Genomic DNA, 24,445 nt, shown 5'->3' with positions numbered 1-24,445 from the left:
GCCCGGGGAAGGAGTCCTTGTCTTCTTAGGCAGATTCAATGTGGCCTCGACCAAGGGCAGAGACCTGACCTGGAGTCAAGACCACCCCCTTTGCCCTACAGTTTTCTGCAGCTCCACTCCTCACATTCGGAGAATACAGAGCAAAAAAACCCAGCTTCGCCGTCTCGGCAGATGGCCCCCGCAAGCCTCGCCACAGCCTGACGCTGCACAGGCCCGCAGCTCTGTCCAAGAGCCCCTGGAATCTCCAGCCCAGCACCCTTGGCTTAGAGCTGTCCTTGGGCTGCAGGATGTCCTGCACCTGCTTGTATTCTCCGCTAAACATCTGGCTGAGAGAGCACTGGACTTGAACTCAGAAGTCATGAGGCTCTATCCCCTAAGAAGCCATAAAAACTCGGTTAAGTCCCTGCGTTTTCTCATCTGCACAAACAGGGGGAGAGTCCCCACCCCGGCTCCCTCAGAAGCTCTGAGCAGGCGGTGAACTGAAGCATGGTGCAAAGGGAGGTACTATTACCAAATTCCTTTCAGGAATGTTAACTGCAGTTATACGCAATCGGTTTAAGAAGAAGTCAGTTACTTACACTCCGATACAGACATGCGCATAACTTTTATCTCTTTCATGCACTAGCTGCTCCAAAAATAAAGGAGAAGGCTATTTTTAGACATTATAGGTAAACCAACAGGCATGCTCGGCATATTTTTGTGCTGCCAAAGTCCACTTGATCCTCTAATGCCACAAAAGATTACACTGCTCTTTGTTGTGTAAATCCTGCAGTGGCCTCTAGTCAAGAGCAATAATTTCCCATTTTAGATCCTTCAAAGAAAACAGAAGATGATTGATTATGCGAACTTCCCTTGCAGGTGTCAAAATCTGACGCTTCATCTCTTCTGAAGTAAGAAGAGTCTGCCAGGCCCAGCCGGCCTGGCTCAGTGGTTGAGCATCGACCTATGAACCAGGAGGTCACGGTTTGATTCCCGGTCGGGGCATATGCCCGGGTTGCGGGCTCGATCCCCAGTGCGGGGGGGCGTGCAGAAGGCAGCCGATCCATGATTCTCTCTCATCACTGATGTTTCTATCTCTCTCCCCCTGTCCCTTCCTCTCTGAAATCAATAAAAATATTTTTAAAAAAAGAAGAAGAAGAGTCTGCCAGCACAGCAGGGCCTGGCATGTGCTACTAAGGGTCACAATGAATGTGTGTGTGCTGGATTGTCACTGAAATTTAAGAAGCCAACATGTTGACATTTAGCTATCAGACCGTTAAAGATGACCTAACAACTGTTCCTCTGAGACCACCCTTTAGAAACATTTACAAGGCTGTACAGTATGAACCCACAAGGATGTTCTCAGCAATATTTTTGTAATAAGAAAAGGATATAAACTGAGGTTGAAGAAGGTGAGGGGAGTCTACGGTGACAGAAGGAGATAGACGTTGAGTGGTGAGCCTGAGTGGTGAGCCACAGTGCAATACACAGAGGATGTACCGTAGAATGGCGCACTTGAATAACCTTACATAACCTCATAACCAAGACATACATAACCTCATAACCAATGCCACACCAATAATTTTAATATTTTTAAAAAGTACATAAACTAATGGGAGTAGGGATGATGTAAAAACAAAGAATAAAATAAAATAAATAAGAGAAGGGTAAAAAAAAAAATGAGCATAAATGCCCATCAAGAGAAGATGGAAAAAATAAATCATGCTACCTTCCCATGGTAGGATTTTATGCAACGACTAAAAGGATAAAGTAGAGCTACGCAGACAGAAGCTGAAATCTGTCAAAATAGTGCAATGTGTAAAAATACCAAGAGGATAATCCAATTTTGTGAAACGGAACTATAAATCAGCCTATATTTAACATGTTTCGAATGTCTAACATGCCACACTCTTCACTCTGGAGAGCGGATTTTACTTCACACATCTCTGCTTAATTTGCTTTATTGTGCGATGAAAATCTGTTACGTTTATAATTTTAAAAAAAATACATAAATATTTTTCAAAGAACCGCTCGGCTTCTTGAGCATAGCAGAAACACAGAGGTCTGAGGGAATCTGGGCCACAGAGTCCATAGGAGGCATCCTTGGGCAAGAGGCTCTCAGGGGCTCTGGCTCCTATAACGGGATCAAACATGAGGGTTCTGGGACCGTGAGCTGGAAGGGATCCTGGCCATGATGCTATCTAACCCCCTTCCCACCACAGCCCTGCCCCAACACAACCCATCAAAAGCCTCCATTTGGTAAGCACTTATATTTCTGCTCAGTGGGTCCGCACTTGTAAATAACATCATTGCCCTCAGTTATAGAGATGAGGACCCTGCAGCTCAGAGAGGTTAATAAGTGGCCCAGCAGGGACCATTGCCCAGGTCTGGCTGGCCCCGAAGCGCTCACTATACAGAGAGGTAGCAACATGCCTACAGTTGTCCTGTCTCTGAATGTGAAAGAATCCAAGCAGGGACCAAAAAAAGAGGAGCAAAGGAGACTGGGGAAAAAATGAAATTAAGGGAGGGGAAGAAAATGACCCGAGAATTCAGAAGGATTTGAGGGGTTGGTTGTCTGAGGAGAGAGCTTCAAAGTCCAAACAGTGAAAAGAAGAAGGCTCTAAACACCCAACACGAGCAAACCGCCTGGCTCCCCCGCCCACTCAAGGGGAACCTGGTAGTCACCTGTGGACCCCCTGGGAAGCTGGCGGGGGGGGGGGGGGGGAAGGATTGGAGAAGACAGTCTGTTAGGAGCCTATAAAGTCAAAAAATGGCCCAGGCCAGAAAGAACTGGATAGAGGGTAACTGCCCATGGGCAAGGTACAAAAAGCCCCAGGCTGCTGCCCTGGCCCCGATTCCCAGAGCTGGAAATGTGGTCTAGACAGGAAGTGATTAAGGCATGAACGAAGAATTTCCCCCAAGGTCGGGTCAGGGAAAGGACAGAGCTGGCACACAGCGGAAGGCAGGGCAGAGGAGCAAGCGTGCCAGGGCGAGGCAGGTGGGCCCCTCTCCTATCTCACCAGAATCCTGCGGACTGGGCTCCCGCAGAAGCCTCGGCGGCCCACAGTGGAGTGGTGCCCATCTCCTTGGCCCCAGGTGCCTACCAGGTGTCTTCCCACATTCGCTCCGAAGACACATCTGTTTTCCCAAAGGGTCAAGGGCTGAGGGATTGGTTAGAGAATCATCGCAACTTGGAAGGTCACTTCTCCCAAGTAACCTAACCAAGCCTCCTCCAGGAATCTGGTCTAGGGGCAGGGTTTGCAGAGACTTGGCACCTTGGTTAATGGTAAACTCAGTGAGTCAGTGTGTAAAGGAGGGTGTGTCTGTCTTGGGCCCTGTAGTACTCCTGGAAGCTCTAGCACAAGGCCTGGCTACACTGTAGACACTCAGTACCTATTGTTCGAACGTATAAATCAGATTACTCCATTATGCTGATTTGATCTCACGGCACATTAATGAAGTCTGTGACTTCCGGGACGGGGTGTGATGAGGGCAGTTCAGGGTGTGGGTCTGGATCAGCTCACAGACATTAGCAAACTGGAGCATGCTCAGAGCAGAGGCGGGACCAAGAACCAAGGGGGGATATCCCGGAATAAAGATTCCTGTTGAGCATAAGGGAGAGATTTCTACAATTTAGCACTCTCCATGAAAAAAAAAACAACACAAAACCACAAACAATGTTTGCAGGGACCACCTCTGCAGACTCAACAACTGGCTAGAAAACCAGCTGGACATTACAGGGAAGCGATCAGAATGACGACTCCTGAAGACTAACCAGCATTATGAGTCTACGAACTTATTCAAGCCCCTCTTGGACTGGTTTATATTTTTGGCCTGAATAACAGATGCCAAGATGCACACATTTGCTTCCTAGCATAATTCAAGAAAAACAAATACATTTATTTTACTTGTCTCAAATTGCTTCTTTCAGTCTTCAAAAGGGAGTCTTCTTGGTTCTAAGGCTCCAAAGATCCACTAGCAAAGAACTTTGGAACAGACTGTAATCAGCCTATGACTTCAGCTTGTGTTTGCTGGTTTGTTTTTAAACAAACAAGCCATAGGCAGCACGGCATTGTGGGAAGCACTGTGGAGCCAGAGATCTGAGTGCTAATCCTGGCTCCATCCCTTATAGCCTTAAGATCCAATTAATCTCACTGGAGCCTCAGTTTCCTCATCTATAAAGTGGGGACAACGTGCCTCTCCTGGGGTGCTATAAGAACTAACAGATTTGGTATGTGAAATGCATGCACAGGGAGGGTAATCATAATAAGTGCTCAGTGTTTGCAGACTTCATGGTCAGTGGACAAACACAAGAGCAAATTTAGACGTGTGTATGTATTTCAGGGCAGCTGCCATTTCTAAGTGCCTTCTTTGAAATCTTAGGAGTTTGTAGTCCCACCTGACTTTCTGACCCTGGCCACCTGACATAGTTCCCCCACACCCTTATTTACCAAGCACAGTTCCAGGTGACTTATTCCTAAAATTCAAATCCCTCTCGATAGATGAAGTGTTACTCCCATGAAGGCAACTCAGAAGATATGCCAAGGTTCTTAAGAAAGTTCCCCAAGAAGAGGTCTAGAAATGTAGTGAGTAATGCCAGTGCGGCAGAAATAAGCTCGCAGTGTCCCCAGGGAGCTCCTTTGAAAGCCATGATGCTCATTTGGAATATATGAGCTATGGTCTGCTTGTTAAAAGAAAAAAAAACAAAAGCAGCCTCCTGCTTTAGCCACAATTACACACAATGTCCCAGAATGCTGGGCTGAAAAGGCCCTTAGACAACAGCTGCCTCAAACACACACACTGCTGAGATGAGAAGACCGAGGAAGAAGGAAGAAGTCCAGCAGCAGAACAGGAGCTGGCTATATGCTTCCTGCCTCCAAGTTTCCTGATCTTTCCACGCTACCCCAAGCTGTCACTCAACCCTGACAGCCATGCTGCCAGCGTTGAGTCAGGGCCTGACCTGCAGCAAGCCCCTTACCCTTTCTCCGAGGCTCCCAGGTAGCCTTGAAGATCCCAGGGCTCTGACCTCTGTGCCCCAGTAGGTTTAAGCTCGCAGGACTGAGCTGGAACCCCGCCAGCTCTGGGGATTGCGTGGGTGAGTGAAATTTCCCGAGTCAGATATCAGCAGGGGCCAGCTCCCACGAAGACTGGCATGATCGCCATCCCCAGGCCTCTGTTGACAGAGCTAAAGCCCAGGAGAAATTTCAGACTTGTCCCTTAGGAGAGGATTTGGGATTTGGGTTAATACAGACCCACAAAACCTGCATAACTGATGCTCCTCTAAAAATTCCCTTTGGCTGACAGCTTTCATCTTCTCCCCTACAAAGCCATTCATCACACCTGGGAGGAATGGCCACCTCCTCTGTTCCTTAGAGGAAGTTAGGACAAATAATGGGGTGTCTTCAGGGGCTGGGAAAACGTTCTCACCATCAAAGATGGACTAAACAGCTTTGAGAGGTAGTGAGCTCCTTCTTGCTGGAAATGTACAAGAAAAAGTTGGGTCACCGTTTGGTAAGGAGGGCGTGGAGGGGGATGGAAGACTTGTCAGGTATTTTCTACTCGGAGATTGTACAATTCTAAGGAAGACAGGAAAGCTAGGGGCCTGGAGAATGGCCCAGGAAGCCCCCCAGGGCGCCCCATCTGGGAACGGCGTGTGTCAGCCTTACCTCGGCAGCCTTGTTCCTCCCCTCGTACAGCAGCAGCTCCTCTGACAACAGGAGGGTCCGGGCAGGGTTACAGAGATCTAAAGGCTGAAAGCAGAGTGGGCAATTCAGAGAGGCCTGATGGAAACAGTTGGGGGTTAGGGGGTGACAGCTTGACAAAGCCAGACACAGAAAAGTCTGCCAGCCCTGCCGGCTCCCCAAGAACCCACACGCCCCCTCATACGCAGATGGAAACAGAAAGACAAATGCTCTGGCCCCGGGCGGAACTGTAGCTGCCACCTTCACCACCAGCCCTCACCGCGAAAGCTGCACTCTCTGGCAGGAAGTCCAACCACACATTGCAATCCTCCCTGCCCCCCGCTCCTCCACTGCACTGGGCTCCTGGGACTTCCCAGGCCCCACACGCCCCCATCTGTCCTGCTCATGCCTCACGGGATGGTCCCTGCTGTTAGGGCCAGGCTCTCAGGAGACCAAACTGGACCAGATTTGGTCACCTGGGTCCCTTCAAAGCCAGGCCAGCCCCTGCTCTACATCCGTGACACACTGAAGCGCACTGACTCCTTCTCGGCCATCAGTTCCCAGGAACCAATTCTCACCCAAACCTCTTTTTAAAAATATATATATATTTTTTTATTGATTTCAGGGAGGAAGGGAGAGGAGGAAGGGAGGGGGAGAGAGAGATAGAAACATCAGTGATGAGAGAGAATCATTGGTTGGCTGCCTCCTTGCACGCCCCACACTAGGGATCAAGCCCACAACCTCGGTATGTGCCCTTGGCCAGAATCGAACCTGAGACCCTTCAGGCTGTAGGCCGACGGTCTATCCACTGAACCAAACCGGCTAGGGCAGGGGTGGGCAAACTTTTTGACTCGAGGGCCACAATGGGTTCTTAAACTGGACCGGAGGGCCGAAACAAAAGCATGGATGGAGTGTTTGTGTGAACTAACATAAATTCAAAGTAAACATCATTACATAAAAGGGTACGGTCTTTTTTTTCAATAGTTTTATTCATTTCAAACGGGCCGGATCCCGCCCGCGGGCCGTAGTTTGCCCACGGCTGGGCTAGGGCCTCACCCAAACCTCTTACCCTACCCCATCATCCTGCTCCATCCCTGCCCAGCTCAGGGAGAGCTCCCTAAGCTCGGACGAGCCTGCAGGACTTACCCTCATGAATGCATACTTAAAACATGGCTTCCAGGCACCTGACACCAAGCAAGGGGTGGAGGAACGAGAATGAAGCAAATGTCAACTACACACAACAGCCTGGATGGATCTTACAAAGAATGTGCAGCAAAGGAAGCGGGGCCCAAAGGAATGCATGCGATACGGTTTCATGAAATAACATTCAAAAAGAGGCCAAATCAAATATGTTATTTAGGAAAGCACGCATAGCTGGTAAGACTAACGAGAAGCAAGGAAATGGTTGTCATAACGCCGGGTCAGAGGTACGTCTGCTGGGAAGGCGGCATTCTGATCGAGGAGAGATAAAATGGCCTCTGGAGTGGCGGCAAGGGCGGATTCCTTCATCTTAGCGCGTGTCTGCTTTAGAATTATGTGTTAAACTGTGCATTTAAGTCAGAGGTTCTCAGCCTGTGGGTCGCGACCCCTTTGGCGATCAAACGACCCTTTCACAGGGGTGGCCTAAGACCATCCTGCACATCAGATATTTACACTACGATTCATAACAGTAGCAACATGACAGTTATGAAGTAGCCACGAAAATAATTTTATGGTTGGGGGTCACAACATGAGGAACTGTTTTAAAGGGCCAGAAGGGTGAGAACCACTGATTTAAGTGCTGTGCCATTTTTTGGTGCATATGTCTTTTATAATGTTAAAATTTTTATAACTTTTTAAAAACTCATTTTAGCTTTTTTGTAAACATTTAAAAACAACAATAACCCTGTGAATGCCAAGATGTTTGTGGTTACATCCCAAGAAAGAGAAGAGACCAAGAGAAAGGCCAAGGGCAGCCCTCCCGATGGAGTGGTCTGGGAGAGGCATGTCACCTGCCAGAGGTCGGGGCGCCCTAAGCGGTGTGTCTAAGATCCACTAGACAGTGACAGAACTAGACTCAGATGCCGGGAAGGCCAGAGAAGGAACCAGTGGTAAGAAATGAAGCCCTGGGGACACTGTCACCTCTACGCTGCTGACAAGAGGATAAACTAATCCAGTCTTTATGGAGAGCAATGTGCCCATATGTCTAAAGGGCCTTGCAAAAGTTTATGGCCTGTGACTCAGTCATTTCGCTCCTAGGAAGCTCTTCCAAGGAAAATAATCAGAGCGGCGAATCATGCACAGGGATTCTCCTCGCAGGGTTATTTATAACAAGAAGCAGACATAACATAAGTGTCTGCATAGAGAACTGGTTAAATAAATAGGCTACATGCATATAATACAGCAGTGTGCAACCACTACACAACACAGGCTCGAAGAGTATTTAATGATGTGGGAAATGTTTGTGCAGTTTTCATTTTTAAAAAGCAACAGGATGAATCTCAGGGGGAAGGTGGGGGGGGGCGGGGGGAATTAACCCGAGAACTTATATGCATATATGCATAACCCATGGACACAGATAATAGTGTGGTGAAGGCCTGGGGGGCAGGGGTAGATGGAGGGAAACAATAGGGGGAAGGGGGGGGCGTCTGTAATACTTTCAACAATAAAGATAAATTTTTCAAGAAATAAATAAGCAACAGGATATAAAATGTACAATAAGGCCTATTTGGGGTTTTTTTTTCAATGTGTATATGCACACAGCAAAGACACCTAAATGCTCACACTGGTTATGTCTGGGTGGTGAAATAAAGGTTTAGAAACAGGGAGGAAGTGAGGGAAGAGGAGGGGAAAGGAAGAGAACGGAGATTTAAGTGAATCTCAGGCCACCCGCTACTACTAGCCAGACATGTTTGCTTACACTGAAGAGCCCAGACAAGATGTCAGACCTCAAGGTCTGGACATTTCCAAACAATGAGCCACCGGATGGGCCAGCAAGCAGAAGCCTCAGCACACAGGCCCTGTGACCGCACAAGTGGCTGGAGTGTGCCTGGCCTGTCCCTACAGAAAGGGGAGGTTGGGGGGAAGCGAGGAGGGGACCCCTTGTCTGTGGGCTCCCCTGCCCCAACTCGCCTGTTCTCTCTCTTAAAGACCTGTGCTCCCTCGGTATCACCCCCAGAATCCTGAGCACCTGGAGTGGTTTGTCTTTCCCTAAAGGGGAAAATGAGGCACCATCCCCGAGTCCTGGGGTCAAGGCCCCTCCTCTTTCTCACCTCCCCCTGAGGGACCAGCCACCAGCTCACCTGAACAAAGATGGGGAACACCAGGACCTTGGGAGCCAGAGTGACGTAGGTGCCATAGCTTGAGTGTGGGGTGTGTGGCCTCATGACTGAGCAGTTCTGGTAGTTCCCGTGGCCCTTCATGGTCTGCACCGTCTTCATCAGCCGAGACTTCTTCCCCAGGCCCGTATAGGACTTCCCTTTACTGGGACTCCCCGATTCTGTAGAACAGAGATGGGGGGCCGTGAGACACTTCCATTACCCCTGCAAAGGCATCCCCTCTGCAGAAATAGGGAACAGACTCAGTCCACAGCCATCTGCTGTGAGCATCCGCTACGTGCCAGGCCCTGTGCAAGGTGCTGAGACTATAGGGAGGGCCTCAGAAGGGCCTCAAGGAGTTCCCTCGCCATCTGTGAGAGATACTGACGTGTAAATAAGCACCCCACGGCGAGCACGGAGCTGGGAACCACCCACTGCAACAGGGGGTGGGGGGTGGAGTGCAGACCCCATCTGGTGACCCAGGGTCCGTGTCAGACCTATCGGTTTGGCCTCGTACTTAAAAAAAATCAGGAAATCTCTCATATGTGAAAAACCAGGAGATGTGAGCTCACCAGGACCACAGTCCCACACAGAACCATCACTTGGGGCACAGCAGTGAGTGTCCAGGTGGCAGAGCACCTGCTCTCCGCTTTCCACCATCCCCACTGCCCCCTGCACACACCCAGCTCAGCGCACCCATTCCATCGCCTCCCAGGTCCCATGGGCAAAGGGTCTAGAGGTCCAGTTTCTGCGGTGGCAGCAGAGACAGTGGGCTTGCCCGGGATGTATCGAGATCCAGCCTCTATCAGTCAAGGGAGTTGGGGCGGCCGGGCTCACCTCAGTCAGTCTAGAACAGTGGTTCTCAACCTTCTGGCCCTTTAAATACAGTTCCTCATGTTGTGACCCAACCATAAAATTATTTTCGTTGCTACTTCATAACTGTAATGTTGCTACTGTTATGAATCGTAATATAAATATCTGATCTGCAGGATGGTCTTAGGTGACCCCTGTGAAAGGGTCGTCTGACCGCCAAAGGGGTCACGACCCACAGGTTGAGAACCGCTGGTCTAGAATGAGGAGTGGCACCTGCTGCCCCAGTTCTCGGGGCAGAGCCCCAGCTTGAAGCCAGATGGCTGTGCCCAAAGCCCACGCCTCTGCTTACTAGTTTGGTGACTTTCGGCAGCTCACTTCCCCCTCCCAGAGTCTTGGTTGCCTCAACTCTAACGACAGCACCAAGCTCACTGGATTGCTGTGAGGATTCAATGAGATGCTCCAAGTCAAGCCCCTAGAGCAGTGCCTGGGACCTATAGGTGTGCGTGCGATAAGAGCTGTTGACTTGGGGTTCTTGTGGCTGTGATCCCTCCACATGGAAAAGTAGGTTAGCCAGATGCCTTAGGGACTCTGGGAATCCTGGGCTTTGTCACAGCCAGGAGGTCCTCCCAGCTGTGCCACCAACTCACAAGTTATTTTAATCAGAAAAAGGGGGGAACAAGGGTGGGGGGAGGGGGAGAGACACCGCCGGGAAAGAGAGCAGAAGACTGCAGGGGGTTCCTCTTTAAAAGGCAGTGCTGGGCACACACTCTCACCCTGAACAGCGGTGGCCCACAGGACTTTATCATGCCCCGTCCAATGGGCAGAGGAGCAAAACACAGAGAACCTAAAACGTCAGGGCAGGAGGCAAACCCTGGAGCAATCGGGCTCCATGGCCCCTCCAAGGGTTCCTGCTGCCAGTGGGCACCTGACCAGTCTTCCTTGACCTGCACGTCCCCAGGGTCAAGGTCGCCTTCCACCACCCCCAGTCTTGGAAGCCAGAGAGTGAACAGGTGGCCCGACCCCGCTACACCTCGGGGAAGCTCCCCACCAACGCGAGGTCCACGGCCTCAGAGGAAAAACTCAGCTCAGAAGGTTTCACACTTGCTTCCTACGCCCACCGCACACCCCTGCTCCCCAAGCGAGGTGAGAAAAACAAGTCGACACCTCCCCCACAAGTGACCACCTATCCCTGCAGTATCTCGGGGCAGCACTCAAACCATAATCACTTAAACCACTTCCTGACTCTTCGGGGAGGTGCTGAGAGAAGAGTAGAAAGAGCCTGAGTCCAGACAGGGCGGGGGGTCGGAGGGTATAGACGTATACCCCAGGCCGAATCCAAGCTTCAAGATCCTGGCCCCTTTGCTGGAAGAATCCATCCTGCACTAGACTTGGTCAGTTATATCAATGTCTAACCACTGTACTGTACATCTGAAACCAATGTAATATTGAATGTCAACTGTAATTGAAAAAAAAAAATTTAAAAGAGAACCCATCCTGTGTCTCTCAGGATTTCAGTTGCACAAGACACCTGAACACAAGCACTGGCTTCCCCAGAACCCCTTTTCTGAGCCAGAGTTCTCTCCACTGCAAAGTGGGGATTGTACAGGCTACTGCATTGCCTGTCCCAGGGTCAGTGTGGGGGCACACAGGAAAGACCTGATGGGGACGGGCTTGGTGAATGGAACCGAACGTGAGTGCACAGGGGCCATTACAAACCCCAAACCAACCAATAACCCACCCATCAGGGCTGGCATTAGGACAGGACTGCTGGGCCTCAAACACACCGTGACTGGTGTGACAGGGGCAGCCTGGAACTAGACTTCACACAGGTGAGCCTAGACCAGAGAAGACAGACCACACAGGACTGTGAAGCAGGGGACTATGGCAAAACAGACCGAAATTAAAGAAAGGTACCCTTTGCTGGTCTGGCCCTGGGCCCCCGTCTCAGATGTTTAAAAGGATGCATCTCTTCCCTTCCCCAGCCCAGCTGCACAGGGCAGTCACAGCACCTTTGCTCGGCCTTGGAGAGTCATGAGTGAGCCATTTGACACACACCTCTGCCTTCAGGTGGAAAGGGTTCGCTCAGCTCCATTTTATAGACAAGGCTACTGAGGCCTGCGTGGTTGAGTGACTTGCCCAAGGTCATTTGGCCAGTGAATGGTACATGGCAGGATCAACCCAACCTAGGTGGCTGTCCTGCCCTCCAGACCCCTCTCCACACACCCCTGGATAATGTGTGGCAAGTGGGCATAGTTCTCCAAACTGGGTTTTGAAGTATCTTTTTAAAAAAACAATCCAGATTGCAACCCAGATACTGAGCTCTGTGAAGGCAAGCTACTTGACTTCCCTCCTGCTACCTCTGACCACCTCTGCCCCAAACCCCCATACCACCCTTTTTGGCTCTAACACCGGCTTCACGGATCAAACACAGTAACTGTTCGTCTTTGCTCCTGGCAGCCATCCACCCCGGCAGTGGCGAATCTGAGGCTGGGCCGCCTTCACAGGGCAGGGGACAATGCTGAGGGTCACAGCAGCCCAGGGGAACATGCCGACCACAAGTGGGAAGGCACCCCAGGCCTCAGAAGGGCACCAGACCCCATTCAACACAGGATGGCTCAATCCTCCCTCCTGGAAGGAGGTCAGGCAGCCCAGCCAGAGGAGGGGACAGAAGTAGGCCCCCTGGTGACAGCCTTAGCCTCTGGAGCGCCCTGAGTGTGTCTAAAGGAAGCTTTGTGCCCTGGATTCCATGCCTTCCTCTGAACCCCAGGACTTGGAGCTATACAGACTCGATGCCTGGTAAAGAGCAAAGATGTTCTTGGAGACCGAAAGGATGTTTATTATGAAGGAAGGTCAAGTTCTTCATGTAATGCATTCAGAAAGTTGCTATCATTATTAACATCGTCATCATTGCCTTACTGTCCTCTCCCCACAGCTGAGATGGCTGTGCCCTTCTTGGGCCACTAAGTAATATATTATTCTCAGAGGGGAATCGCAATGTGGACACAGGTTGGGAGGAGAGCAGGGCGACTCAGGCAACTCTGAGGCTGAGAGGGAACCAATTCCCAACCTCTAGCCCCCACAGGCGACTCGCCTCTCCAGCCTCACTCTGTGGCCAGTCTGCAGACCCCTCGAGGCCACCGGAGCCACTCTCCTTCAGTCAGCTGAGTACAGAAAGTCTACTGACCACTGCCCTCGGTCACACATCTGGCACTGGACACAACAATGAGCCAGCCCAGGCCCTGCCCTTAATGAAGTCACCATTTAGCAGCGGCATCTCCACTCTAACCTAATGTACCAACTAAAAGCTTTGGTAAAACTCAGTGTTGAGTCACGATCAGACTCCTCTCTAGAAGGAACACAGATTCATTTCCGACAGAAGAGGCCCAAGTACCCAAATGCCCCCGCCTGGAGAGGATGAAGATGTCCGTCAGCAGCACGGAGCCTCATGGGAGCCCTCCCCCCACTCCCCCGAAAAGGCACGGGCATTCTTCCAAGTAGCCGCTGTAAGCAAGCGTCATCTTCACACGACTGATGGAGGGGGACAGAAGGCACAAGTGCAAGTGGCTGGGAGAAGGCCACTCTCAAGGAAGAAGGTCAAAGGGCATTCTGCGGGCCCTAGAGGAAGGGCTCAGGCATACCCAAGGTAGGCATCACGAACCACCTGGCAAGGCTGGTCTCAACATTCTAGTCAGAAGTCTCCAGCAGGAGCACAGGGGGCCTGAAGGAATGCCCAGCCATTTCCAGCACCAAGACTGATAGCTCAGGCTTCCTAGGAGAAGGAGTTGATTTTGAGCCCCACTTCTCTCCCTGGCCCTTAAGAAATAGGGCCAGACGCCAAAACCGGTTTGGCTCAGTGGATAGAGCGTCGGCCTGCGGACTGGGGGGTCCTGGGTTCGATTCCAGTCAGGGGCATGTGCCTGGGTTGGGGGCACATCCCCAGTGGGGAGTGTGCAGGAGGCGGCTGAATCGATGTTTCTCTCTCATCGATGTTTCTAGCTCTCTGTCTCTCTCCCTTCCTCTCTGTGAAAAATTAATAAAATATGTTTTAAAAAAAATAAAAAGAAATTAAAAAGAAATAGGGCCAGGGTTTGAAGGCCAAAGGAGAAGAATCATTCAAACAGCAGAGACATTTGCACTTCAAAGACAACTACCCTCTGTGTAGCAACTCTCCGTATATATACAGGCTACTACCCACAACCACTACCTTCTTTAACTCTCCCACAGCCCTCTGAGGTGGAAATTATCAGCCCCATTTTATAGATAAAGAAACTGAGGCTCAGTGAGGGCACATGAGTTGATCAAGGTCACACAGCTAGGACTCCAATTTGAAACCTCTCAGCTCCAAATTCCATGCCTCCCTTCCATGCAGACCTGACCATGCTGCCTACAGCACCTAACATCTATTGGTGGCTCAGTAAAAACTGGAGGAATCTCAATTGAATGCCCGAGTCCTATACACCATCTCTTAGACAAGATCCCTGCTTCTTCCTCCTTATGCAGGCTCCAAGGCAGAAAGACACTGGGGTTCGGTGTGGGAGAAAATGCACCAGGAGGAAACAGAGTCTGCATCAACATGGGGGGGGGGGGGGGTTCCTTGACCCTGTTGAGAAGGCCTCCAACCTCAGAGGAGGAGGCTGGGCCTGGCCTCCCGGCTGACCTCGCGATCTCTCAAGGGCTCGGAGGGCACAGCAGCAGAGGACCAACTCACCTTCGGGGATGGCATCCTCCTGGTACACAGGCCGCAGCAGCTGCAAGGCAAAGGCAGGAGAACCACCTCAGCCCCAGGCGCAGGGCAGGACAACCCGGCAGGCTGCTCGCCCCAGCCTGGCGATGGGAAGGGAACACCTCGGGGCACTAGGGAAAACAGCAACCCTGCTACCAAGCTGAGAGGGGGCTTAGAAATAAGTCCAGAAACCTCCAGAATATTAGAGTTCAGCAGGCTATAGCTCTCAACAAGTCTAGCCCCTGGGCCAAGTCCCCACCTTCCTTGAAGGCAGCTTGTTCCAAAAAATGTTCCATGGAATATTGGCACTGAGCGGTGCTAACAACCCTGCCACAGGGTGCACCCCAGGGGGGTCTGGGAAATGCTGAGTGAAACAAGGTTAAGCCACCGTCTCTAGTGCGGGATGACTGGGACAGGCTCCAGTGGGCCAGTATGCATTGGGATAGTGCTCAAACTTATTTGACTTCAGAACACTTTTCCCCCAAAAATATCTCATAGGAGTAATTTTTTGGGGCGCACACTCCATCATCCCACCCTGCCATCCTGTACTGTCTGCTTTCACACCTTCTATGACTGGGGACTCACCCCCCACCACCCACAGCAGCCCAACCCATTGTGGGAACGTGCAGGCTGGCACAACTCTTCCCAGCTCTTCCTTCTTCTGAGGAGCAATCTTCTACCTTGTGACATCCCCTGGGTCTGTGTCTATGTCCTGAGCCCACAAAGGCCCACCCGCTCTCCACACCCAGGACAGCCTGGCAGCCGCGGAGCTAACACACACTCCCATCCCCTTGCAGGCTCCTCCCCACATAATGTCGAGTCTTTTCCTGGCCTCACAGAGGGGCCCGTGCCCTTCCCCTTCCCCGAACCAGCTGTCCATACCTGGCTCCCAGGGTTCAGCGGGGCCAGGATGATGTAGTTGGGGTCGGTGGGGGCAGTGGCACGGGACAGCGCCGGCAGGGTGTGCTGGCCCCCACGCTTGGCCACCTCGGTGTAGCGCTCCCAGCCTCCGAGCAGCAGCCCATCGGAGCTGTCACATACCAGGTGGCAGCTGTGGCGCTGCTCAGGCCGAGCCTGGGCCCCGTGGGCGCAGTTCTTCTCCCGCTTGTTGGGGGGCAACTGGAGGTCATGGGCTGACTTGCAGGACGCCCGCCGCAGGACCCCGCCATCCGGGCCTGGCTTGACTTGGGGGACCAGGCGCCACACGAGCAGGATGATCTCACTGGGGCAGCTCCTGGAAACACAGAGAAGTTGAGTCTGGGGGAGACCAAAGCCAGCTGGGGCCAGGGCCTGCAGGGGCAGAGAGGAAGAGTATGGGAGGGGGAGAAGCCCCTAATGTCAGGGCGGGAAGGGGGACAAGAGACCATGTGAAACAGAGATGGCATAGGGTTCCCTTAGGACAACCCTAATGGACTGGCAGAGGCTGAGAAGGGTGCGGAGGCCAAGGCCAGGTTAAACAAGAAAGAGTATCAGATTCAATTAGTGACGTCTGTGGGCAAAATATACGCCAGGAGGAGCAAGCAAACACCTGTGTGCGTCCATTCATCCAGTCACTTTAGAAGCAGGCCAGCGATGGGCCATGAGGGTTCTACCCCAGCCGGCCAAAATTTAGAGGGCCCAGACATTTTCAAGAGGTTTTTTTTTTAATTGGGCATTTGACACATTTGCAACATCTACACACCCTTTAAAACAATGGGCTTAGCTGTGAGGTAGCAGGAATCATTAGTGAAGTAGAAAGCCACGCCCTGGAACCAGAGGGTTGGTTTGAGAGCTCCTTCCCTGCTGTTTGCTCTGAGCCCTGAACCTTCCATTTGCAGACTGAGAACCCGATTCCCTGAGGGGCAGAGTGAATTGCTGACGGCTGGGCAAAGGAGGGAAGGATAAGGCCCCGTGCCAGGGCTAGGGAGGGGAGGCGTGCCACCAGCCGAGCCTCAGGCAGCCCCCAGTCCCTCTCACCGGATCTCGTGGGCCAGCTCCACGCATTTCCAGTGCTCCACCGGCCTCTCGTTCAGCTGTAGCACGGTGTCCAACTGCTGCAGCCCTGCCCTGTCTGCCGGGCCCCCTGCAGGGACAAAGAAAGGACACTCAAGGGCTCCTCAAGCCCACAGCCCACTGGAAGGACCTGGGGTCCTTTGCTTCCCCAGTGACCCAGGACAAGGACTGCCACCCTGTTTCTTCATCTGTGAAATGAGGGGCCGACCTTGGTGGCTCCCAGGGACCTCAGAGGAACACACCCTTCGCCTATTCACACTTCTGTGCTTCCAGCCAGTCCCACCCCACACCCCAGGGCCTCCCACCCCCTGAGAGCCCTTCTTTGGTACCAGGCTCACCCACTTCATTCATTCCTTCAGCATCAAGTGCCAACCTCGTGCCCGACCCCATGCAGGCACTGGGGTCACCCAGACCACCAAGTATTGCCTTCTCCTGAGATGCTCACGCTGTGATTAGGAGAAATCTTTTCTTTATGGAAAATAGGAAGGGGATGCCTGTGTTTCAGTGCTACTCAGGCTTGGCATAGGATAAAATGCCAATTCCTAAACAGAGTTCAGAAATGACTCCTTTTCCCATGCAGCCATTATTGAAAGTATAGGTTTAGTTCCTGTTTGAAATGCCGGGGAAGCCAAAATATAAAAACCTATTTTCATTTTGATAAAAACACACAGACAAAAAAGAGCGGGCCTATTTTCATAAACCTCAGTTTTATCTGTGGTCATTTGAAAATATTATTCTTTTCGTTTTGAAAGACAAGGCCACATGTTGCTCCACTCTGGGGCTCCCTTACAGGCCACGGTCTTGTTTGCACAGCCCGCATGCGCAGCGGGAGAATGGGGCTGCATCACCCAAGACACTCACTTACCCGAATCCACCGCCTGGACGCGGACCGGAGAGTCACAGCAGATGGTGAAGCCGAAGCCATCCTTCCCCCTCGGGATGGTGATCTAGAACACAGCCCGGCCCAGTTACTCCCAGAGCCGACCCAAGGTCAGGAAGCCCACAGGCCCCACCCCAGAGCCATCCTCCTCTCTAACTGGAGCCAAAAAGGAGGCTGGCCAGCCTCTCACCGTCCCTGTCTCGGCCCAGGCCTCTTGACCACTGGGTTGTGGGCCAAGCAGGAAAGCTGGGAGCTCAGGCCGATGTGGAGGCTGGGATGGAGAGAGCATTGAAAGGGCACACCTCACCTTCCTCGGCCCAGCTGACATGCAGCCCTTTCCCAAAGGCCCACTGGACCTGCACATCTGCACGTGGCCTGTGAGCCTGCTTGCCTGCTTGGTCCATTTCTCCTTCCCAAAAACAAAGCCAACCTGGTCGCTGCCTTCCCAGAGAACAGGAGGAGGAAGACAGGGACACATACACTCACACCCTCAAGTCAAAGGTCACAGGGCAAGTGCTGGGGTTCTCAGGGCCGTCCATCGCCAGAACTCGAGGCATCCAACGAGGGCTCCCAGGTGAGGGGGCAGGTGGGGACACAGTCAGGCCTCCCCGCTGAACCCGCACTGGTCCCTGACCTCACTGTGCCTGCTGAGGCCTGTGTGCCCATGTGCAGGGCAGCTCCACAGTCCTCCTTTCAGAAGCCCCCTGGAAGGGCTGTACCATCAGATGCTCTTTACAAGGCATTCAGTTCCTGCTGCATGCCAGGCTCTGCTGAGGTATGGAAGCATGAGGCCTGGGTCTCTGGCTCCCAGAGAGACATGAGGGCACACAAGTCTTTCCGAAGCAAAGCAGGACATGACAAGCATTATAGCAAAACATGAAGGCCGAGCTGGGAATGGCTCTGTGTGCTTGGCTTCACGCACCGCAGGAACGCAGCAAGTGCTAAGTTAATGAGGACAGCCCAGCAGCACCCCACTGGCAGTGGGGAGCTGGGGGGCTGGCGGGGGAGGGGGGTGCAGTACAGTCTGCTGACTCAATTCAGTTCAGTCTTGCTGTGCTCCCCCTCTATGCTCCCCCAATTAGGCTTTGGGCAGAGTGCAGACGGCCCAGCCTGGCCCACCCAAAAGTGATTCCAAGCTGCTGGGAACAGGTGCATGAAAGCAACAGAAGACAGGTTCAAGGGGGCTCCAAGAGACCCCCTGGAAGCGGATGGAGTGGGCCCTGGCGAGGCACAGGGAGGGTGTCCCAGGCAGGCTGGGAAAGAAGCCAGCTCAGCAAGCCTGGAAAGGTCAGGGCTGCCCGCCTGTTAGGAGATTCTCTTCAAGGCTAGGTGCCTGGCATTCACCTGCCAGCTGTCACCAAGGTCAGGCGTGAGGAAGGGGAGGCCAGGGGCCCAGGGTGACCAAGGCGCTTGGAAGCTGCCAGGAGGCCCCTGAGGCTCTGCTTCCCACCAGCCCTGGGACTGGATTCAAAGCAGAGTTTTTAAAACAGGAAATCTGACAGACAAGGGGAGGGGGGAGGGGGCAGGAAAATACCCTGTTCCCATAAGAATTCTGGGAAAACACGCAGCTAAGACAGGAAGAGAAAAAAATGGAAAGAAAGAAAGAAAAACAAACGCTGGAGTAAGTGCGGAAAGCCAGGCCGAGGCTGAGGGAAGCTGTCAGGAGCCTGGTCCCCTCCACACGACCAGGGATCCTAGGGGCCTGGCGACTCCCCCTCAATCCAGGCGGAAGCTGGGATTCCAAAGTCTTGCCAGCACTTCCCTTGTCCTACCCCACAAGGCCCACGACCCCTCTGGCCTCGGCGCAGGCTCTGGGAACAGGTCCTAGCCCCCTGTTTCAGGCACGGTGCTGACAATTAGGGACTGGCTCCAGAGTGGAGTCTGGAGTTGAACTGTGTGCTCCAGCAAAACAGCCTCCCACATCCACACCCTGGTCTCCTCATCCAGGTGGCACCGTGGACTGGAGCGCCTTCTGCCTTCCTGGGCACTGGCCTAAGAAGAGCCAGCCGGGTCCCTGGTCCAAGACAGCTGGGGGTGGGGAAGGCTGGGAAGAGGAGAGGGGGTGAGGAAGCAAAGGGCGGGACCAAGGGAAGGAAACAGCATTATTCTCGGGCCATCGTGAGCACTGGCCACACTGAAAAGACGGGGCTCAAAGAACCTGAGCCTCACTGCAGCCCTGAGTGGAAGGCAGGGCTGGTTTAAAAGAGAAAGAAAGTGAAGCCTCCGGCTCTCGCTCTCGGTCCTCCTCTCTGACCTCAGGCCTCAGGGTCAGGAGGTGAGGAGAGCAGCCACGCCCTGACTCCGGGGACTTTGGTGGTGGCTCCTGGCAGAGGCCGTCCTTCCTGGGGGTGGTCCTTGCTCTTTCCTGTCTGGGGCAGGAACTGCCACTGCTCCTGGATCTCACCCGTGGCCGCACCTCCCTTCTGCCCTCCTGCCTGGTTTCTGGGCTCTTCCATGCCCAGACTTCATCTCCAGCTGCCCCACTCATGGACTATACCAGGTACCTTGGCAGGCGCTACACACAACACTCCATTTATTCTCCCAGCATCGTCCCTGGGCATTAGCATCCCTTTCCACCGACAGGAAGACTGAGACTCGGGGAAGAAAAGTGACGTGCTCAAGGGCCACAGCTGAAGAAAGGCAGAGCTGGACTTCAGCCCGGGTCTGACAAAAAGCTGGTGCTCTCAATACAGCACTGGTTCCTAGCGCAGGCTTGCCTTAAACTTGAGCCCTAGAGACCCAGGCCCAGCCCACACTCATGCCTGGCCCCATTGTGACTGCAAGGTGCCTGTAGTCCCAAGGTGACCAAGGACTTCTTGACCTCCCATCCAGTGCCCTCGCAGCCTCACCACTCCGCCACCCCGGTGTGGCAGGGGCCACTCTGCCTGGCTCCAGGAGGGCGGGAGGGCAGGGTGGGGCCGTGCAGGGAGGGAGGACTAAAGGGAGAACCTGTGGGTCTCTGGCTGTGGGGCCGCCGTGCAGAAGACCCCTCTGGGCATCTCCCTTGCACCTAAGGCTGCCTGTCCCAAGGAGTCAAGACCCAGGTTTCAGTCTGTGCATTAAAACACACAGAGGGACTTTTCTGTACTTACACAATCAGAACCATTTCTTAGCTCCCATTCCCAAAATCTGGACATCCCTTGCCTGCACCCTCACTGAGCCCATGGCTTTTTTTTTTTTTTTATAAGGGAAAATGTCCATCACAGAAGAGGCTCAGAGACTAACGGATCCTCGCTCCCACTCTGCCCTACGTCCTAAGGCTGGAGGCTGAGAGGCCAGACCCTCTCGGTGAACTTGGGCTCAAGAGCCAGAGGACTCCGGATCCGCCTCAAGGTATCCGTGGGGAGGAAAATCATGTGTGCATGTCCACGGGTGAGCGTGTACGAGAAAAATCACATGTGCGTACAGAAACAGAAACATCCTATCTCACATGCAGGCGCGCACTGACTCAGGCAGAAAATCACACAATCACACACACGCGCACACAATGCAGGACAGGCACTGCTGTCCCATCGGAAGTAGGGAAAGTTTGCAAAAAGACAAAGTTAGCAGCAAAAAACCCCACAAACCCCGGCTGCTCAGCAACTTAGCCACTTGCATTCTCAGGCTTGGGGTACTTTTTTAACAACCACGCTGCCACAAAATAAGAAAACAGAAAAGCAATCAATAAACTCACGAGGGACACCACCCAGCCACTGGTTAGGACAACACAGAGCTGGACCCCACCGGCCCCTAGAGAGAGGGGCAGTGGGCGAAGGCTGGGTCTCAGGTCCAGCTCCTGCCTCTGTCCTCCCCTTAAATCAAAACGAACCTGCAAGGCGCAGGAGGGGACAAGGACGGCCACGAGGGGAGAGAAGTCCTGCTAGGCTAAGCCCCCAACCCTGACCCCCAGTGACACCCCATGCCGCCCGTCAAAGGGCTGAGCACCCACCTGGCGGTAGCGGCGCTCCGAGCACACCTTGCAGAGCCCGTTGAAGCGGTTCATGGCTGCAGGTCCTGCTCCGCTGCTGCCCCATGAAAACCCAGCTCTCCCCCCAGCAGTAGGAGCCCGCACTGCGCCCCGTCAGCCTGGCATGACCGCCCTGGGAAGCCCGCCGCGCAGAAGAATGGCAGGAAATCACCTCTCACCTCCCCAGGCCCTGTCTGTGCTGTGTGCCTCTGCGTGATAAGCCCGAAGGCTTCCTGAAACCTCAGAATGACAAGGAAGAGGGAGAGTTTTATATTAAAATTCCTGTCAACTAGTTAGTATTCCCCGGGCCCAGCGGGGAGAGGGCGCCTTTGTTCTGGCTGCATTCTCCGCCATGGGCCACTTGGTGATTCCAGTGTTCTCACAAACACCCCTGGCCACAGGAGAGTCCGGGCAGAAAACACGGCCCACTCTCTACCAGTGCTGCCTCTCCCTGCAAATCCCAGGGTCTCTCCCCCCCCCCCGCCCTGCAAATCCAGGGGATCAACCCAGCCTACGGAATCGAAGCCCGGCTCAGGGGGTTGCGCCCTCAGACGTACCAGCTCACCACAGGGAACATGAAACATTTGGAGTCTGAGGACCTGCCTGCCACTCAGCCGCTACTTAAAAGCCAGCTTCCTCACCCTTGTAAGTGGGCTGCTTTCAGGTCTGAGTAGCCCATAAAGGCAAATTGGGAAGGGTTTCCCGTCACCAGGTGGTCCAGCCTCCGCATTTTACCCATGAAGAAGCGGAGGCCTGGCGCAGTCACATCACACAGCTGGGTAGCAAGGAGCTGGGACCAAAACTCCATTCTTGTTCCCTGTCCTGTAGCACAGCACCTGGTGAGCCTACACCTGCCTCAGAGTCCCTGGGGAAACCCCCACCCACCCACATCCTTGTTGCCAGAGAGTGTCCCTTCATCCAGCCCAGCTTTGGTTGTCATGACAGCGGACAGGTCACCCAGGTTTCTGGGCCTCCATCTCCCCATCCACACAATGGACAAGTTGAACAGGTGACTTTGGGGTTGGGGGGCTCTCGCCCACCCCAACAAAGCCTCCAACAATCATGCCCCCTTGGCCGAGTCCTACAGACAACTTCGGGGGTGCAAGCCCAGGGAAATCAAATGCGCCTCAGAACAATGCGCCCTGGGCCCAAGGCCCGGGAGCAGAAGCAGGGCCTTCCCAAGGCACCTGGAAGCCTGCAGTGTGGGTGTCCCTGTGGCCCCCACAGATCACCAGCGAGGCTCCCTGCTCACTGTCCTCTGTGACCACAAGTACGGAGAGAGGGAGAGAGGTCACTGCAGGCCCCCCACTGCAGCTCAAAGACAGTTTTAAACGACTAAGAAAGCCACATACAAAACAGTAACTGACCAGTTCCTCTAACACAGTGCTATCCAAAAGCAGCAACTAGATACATGTGCAAGGTCAATTTAAATTAAAGTTAAATAAACGTCAGGACCTCGGTCAGACTAGTCACATTTCAGGGGCTCAATGGCCACAGGCAGGCAGTGGCTGGCTACCATATTGGAAAGCATGGCTGTAGGCCACTGATGGCGAACCTTTTGAGTTCGGCGTGTCAGCATTTTGAAAAACCCTAACTTAACTCTGGTGCCGTGTCACATATAGAAATTTTTTGATCTTTGCAACCATAGTAAAACAAAGATTTATATTTTTGATATTTATTTTATACATTTAAATGCCATTTAACAAAGAAAAATCAACCAAATAAATGAGTTCGCGTGTCATAGGTTCGCCATCACTGCTGTAGGCTGTAGGTTGTCCGCTCCATGAGGGCAGGGACATCTCAGAACCGTACACATCTCCCGCATCTGTGAGACGGGGAAGTGACAAACCCCTCGGAGGTGGGAGTCGGGATTAAATTCAACAACAACAGCACCTGGCACGCGGGGCTACTCAGTCTCTAGGTCAGGAGTTTGTTTCTCCCTCTCTAAGTTACTGAAGAAACCCATGGATCGATCACCTGCCATGTTCTGCCAAGAGATGGAATGAATTTGGGGGAATTCTCCCATCCCTACGTGAAGGCTCCCCCCTAGTTTCAAAGCCCTGATCGAGCGAGAACCATCGGTCTCAGGGTGAGACTCTCAGCTGCTCCTGGACACCGAGCAGCCCTAACCTGAGAGACCAACTGGGCCTCAGTTCCAGGGAAAGCAAGGCGTGTGGGGAGACCTGTGGGGAAAGGGGGACTCAGCTTCAAGAGGCTGAAAGTCAAGAAGATCCGGATTCCTCCATTTCCACGGCCAGGGTCTGGCTCTCTCCAAGCACGAGTAACCAGAGAGGAGCGTCAGAAATAATCCCTTAAAAATGCACAACTGCTGAGTTTCCGGGAACCAAGTGCTGCCCTGTTTAGGGGTCTCCTGGGTCAAGGGACTGACCAAGAGCAGGTTTGAACCCAGAGCAATGCTCAGGCCCTTGAGTCCAACCCAGGCATGTCCCCACCTACCTTAAGTTCTTCCACATTCTCAGTGTCCCCACCTCCTGGCATTCTCAGCAGCGGGTCTGGAAGGCAACAGAGCAGCATCAGAAAGTGTCTGCTGGCATATAAGCGTCTGTCCCATAGACCACCCAGAGGACCAGGCCAGAGTGCCAGGCCCACGTGGCTGCCCAGGTCACTCTTGGCCTCCAGGATGTGGGGACGCCCGAGCTCGGGTCAGGCAGGGGCTCAGGAGCCATGACTATGTATGGGAGGGACAGAGCAGAGGAAATGCAAATCCAAGTCCTGAACCTCAGGACTCATGGCCAGGCCCACGGCCCTGTCCACAGAGGTGAGTCAGCAAGGCAGCTGGAGAGGATCCTGAGACCACTGGCCCTGGGAAGGGGCCATGTAGGAAGCTCCTGAAGCCCACCCTCCCTGAGCTAGGGGTGGGACCGAACCACATGGGATCAGGCCTCTAACCCTATCCAAGTCCAACCAGATACATAAAGGTACATGGGTAAGAGGCTACCTGCTGCCCACATACTAGCAGGGGTTCGAGAGAAGTCCCATCTGATCATAGCTGGGATGACATCTGCCACAAAACACAGGCATTGATGCTACTACCCAGGAAGGGAAGGGGGAGGTCTGGGGGGGAGGGGGGAGTGTGGCAGCACATCTGGGCAGAGGCTGAGGTGGTGTGCA

At 53.2% G+C, this 24,445-nt stretch overlaps 1 protein-coding gene across 7 annotated transcripts in view; it reads right to left on the bottom strand.

Moving 5' to 3' along the window:
• RGS3 (regulator of G protein signaling 3) overlaps positions 1–24,445 on the bottom strand; it is a 113,572-nt gene that overhangs the window by 66,760 nt on the left and 22,367 nt on the right. For 3 of the 7 annotated variants that reach the window (XM_036329760.1, XM_036329757.1, XM_036329758.1), the window contains exons 8-14: positions 23,771–23,826; positions 17,350–17,431; positions 16,449–16,554; positions 15,375–15,726; positions 14,478–14,517; positions 8,942–9,138; positions 5,646–5,729 (exon numbers count right to left, since the gene is read on the bottom strand). In XM_036329760.1, coding sequence (XP_036185653.1) covers positions 5,646–5,729; positions 8,942–9,138; positions 14,478–14,517; positions 15,375–15,726; positions 16,449–16,554; positions 17,350–17,431; positions 23,771–23,826 — 917 coding nt within the window. Of the gene's footprint in view, positions 1–5,406; positions 5,455–5,645; positions 5,730–8,941; positions 9,139–14,477; positions 14,518–15,374; positions 15,727–16,448; positions 16,555–17,349; positions 17,432–21,295; positions 21,681–23,770; positions 23,827–24,445 lie in introns of those variants that run through there. The other 4 variants (XM_036329755.1, XM_036329756.1, XM_036329766.1 and 1 more) reach the window with 3 other exon arrangements.

The sequence above is a fragment of the Myotis myotis genome, unplaced genomic scaffold, assembly GCF_014108235.1.
Source record: "Myotis myotis isolate mMyoMyo1 unplaced genomic scaffold, mMyoMyo1.p scaffold_m19_p_12, whole genome shotgun sequence".
In the NCBI taxonomy this organism is placed as follows: Eukaryota; Metazoa; Chordata; class Mammalia; order Chiroptera; family Vespertilionidae; genus Myotis; species Myotis myotis.
The sequence above is the reverse complement of the archived record's forward strand: the minus strand, read 5'-3'. Positions and strand labels throughout refer to the sequence as shown.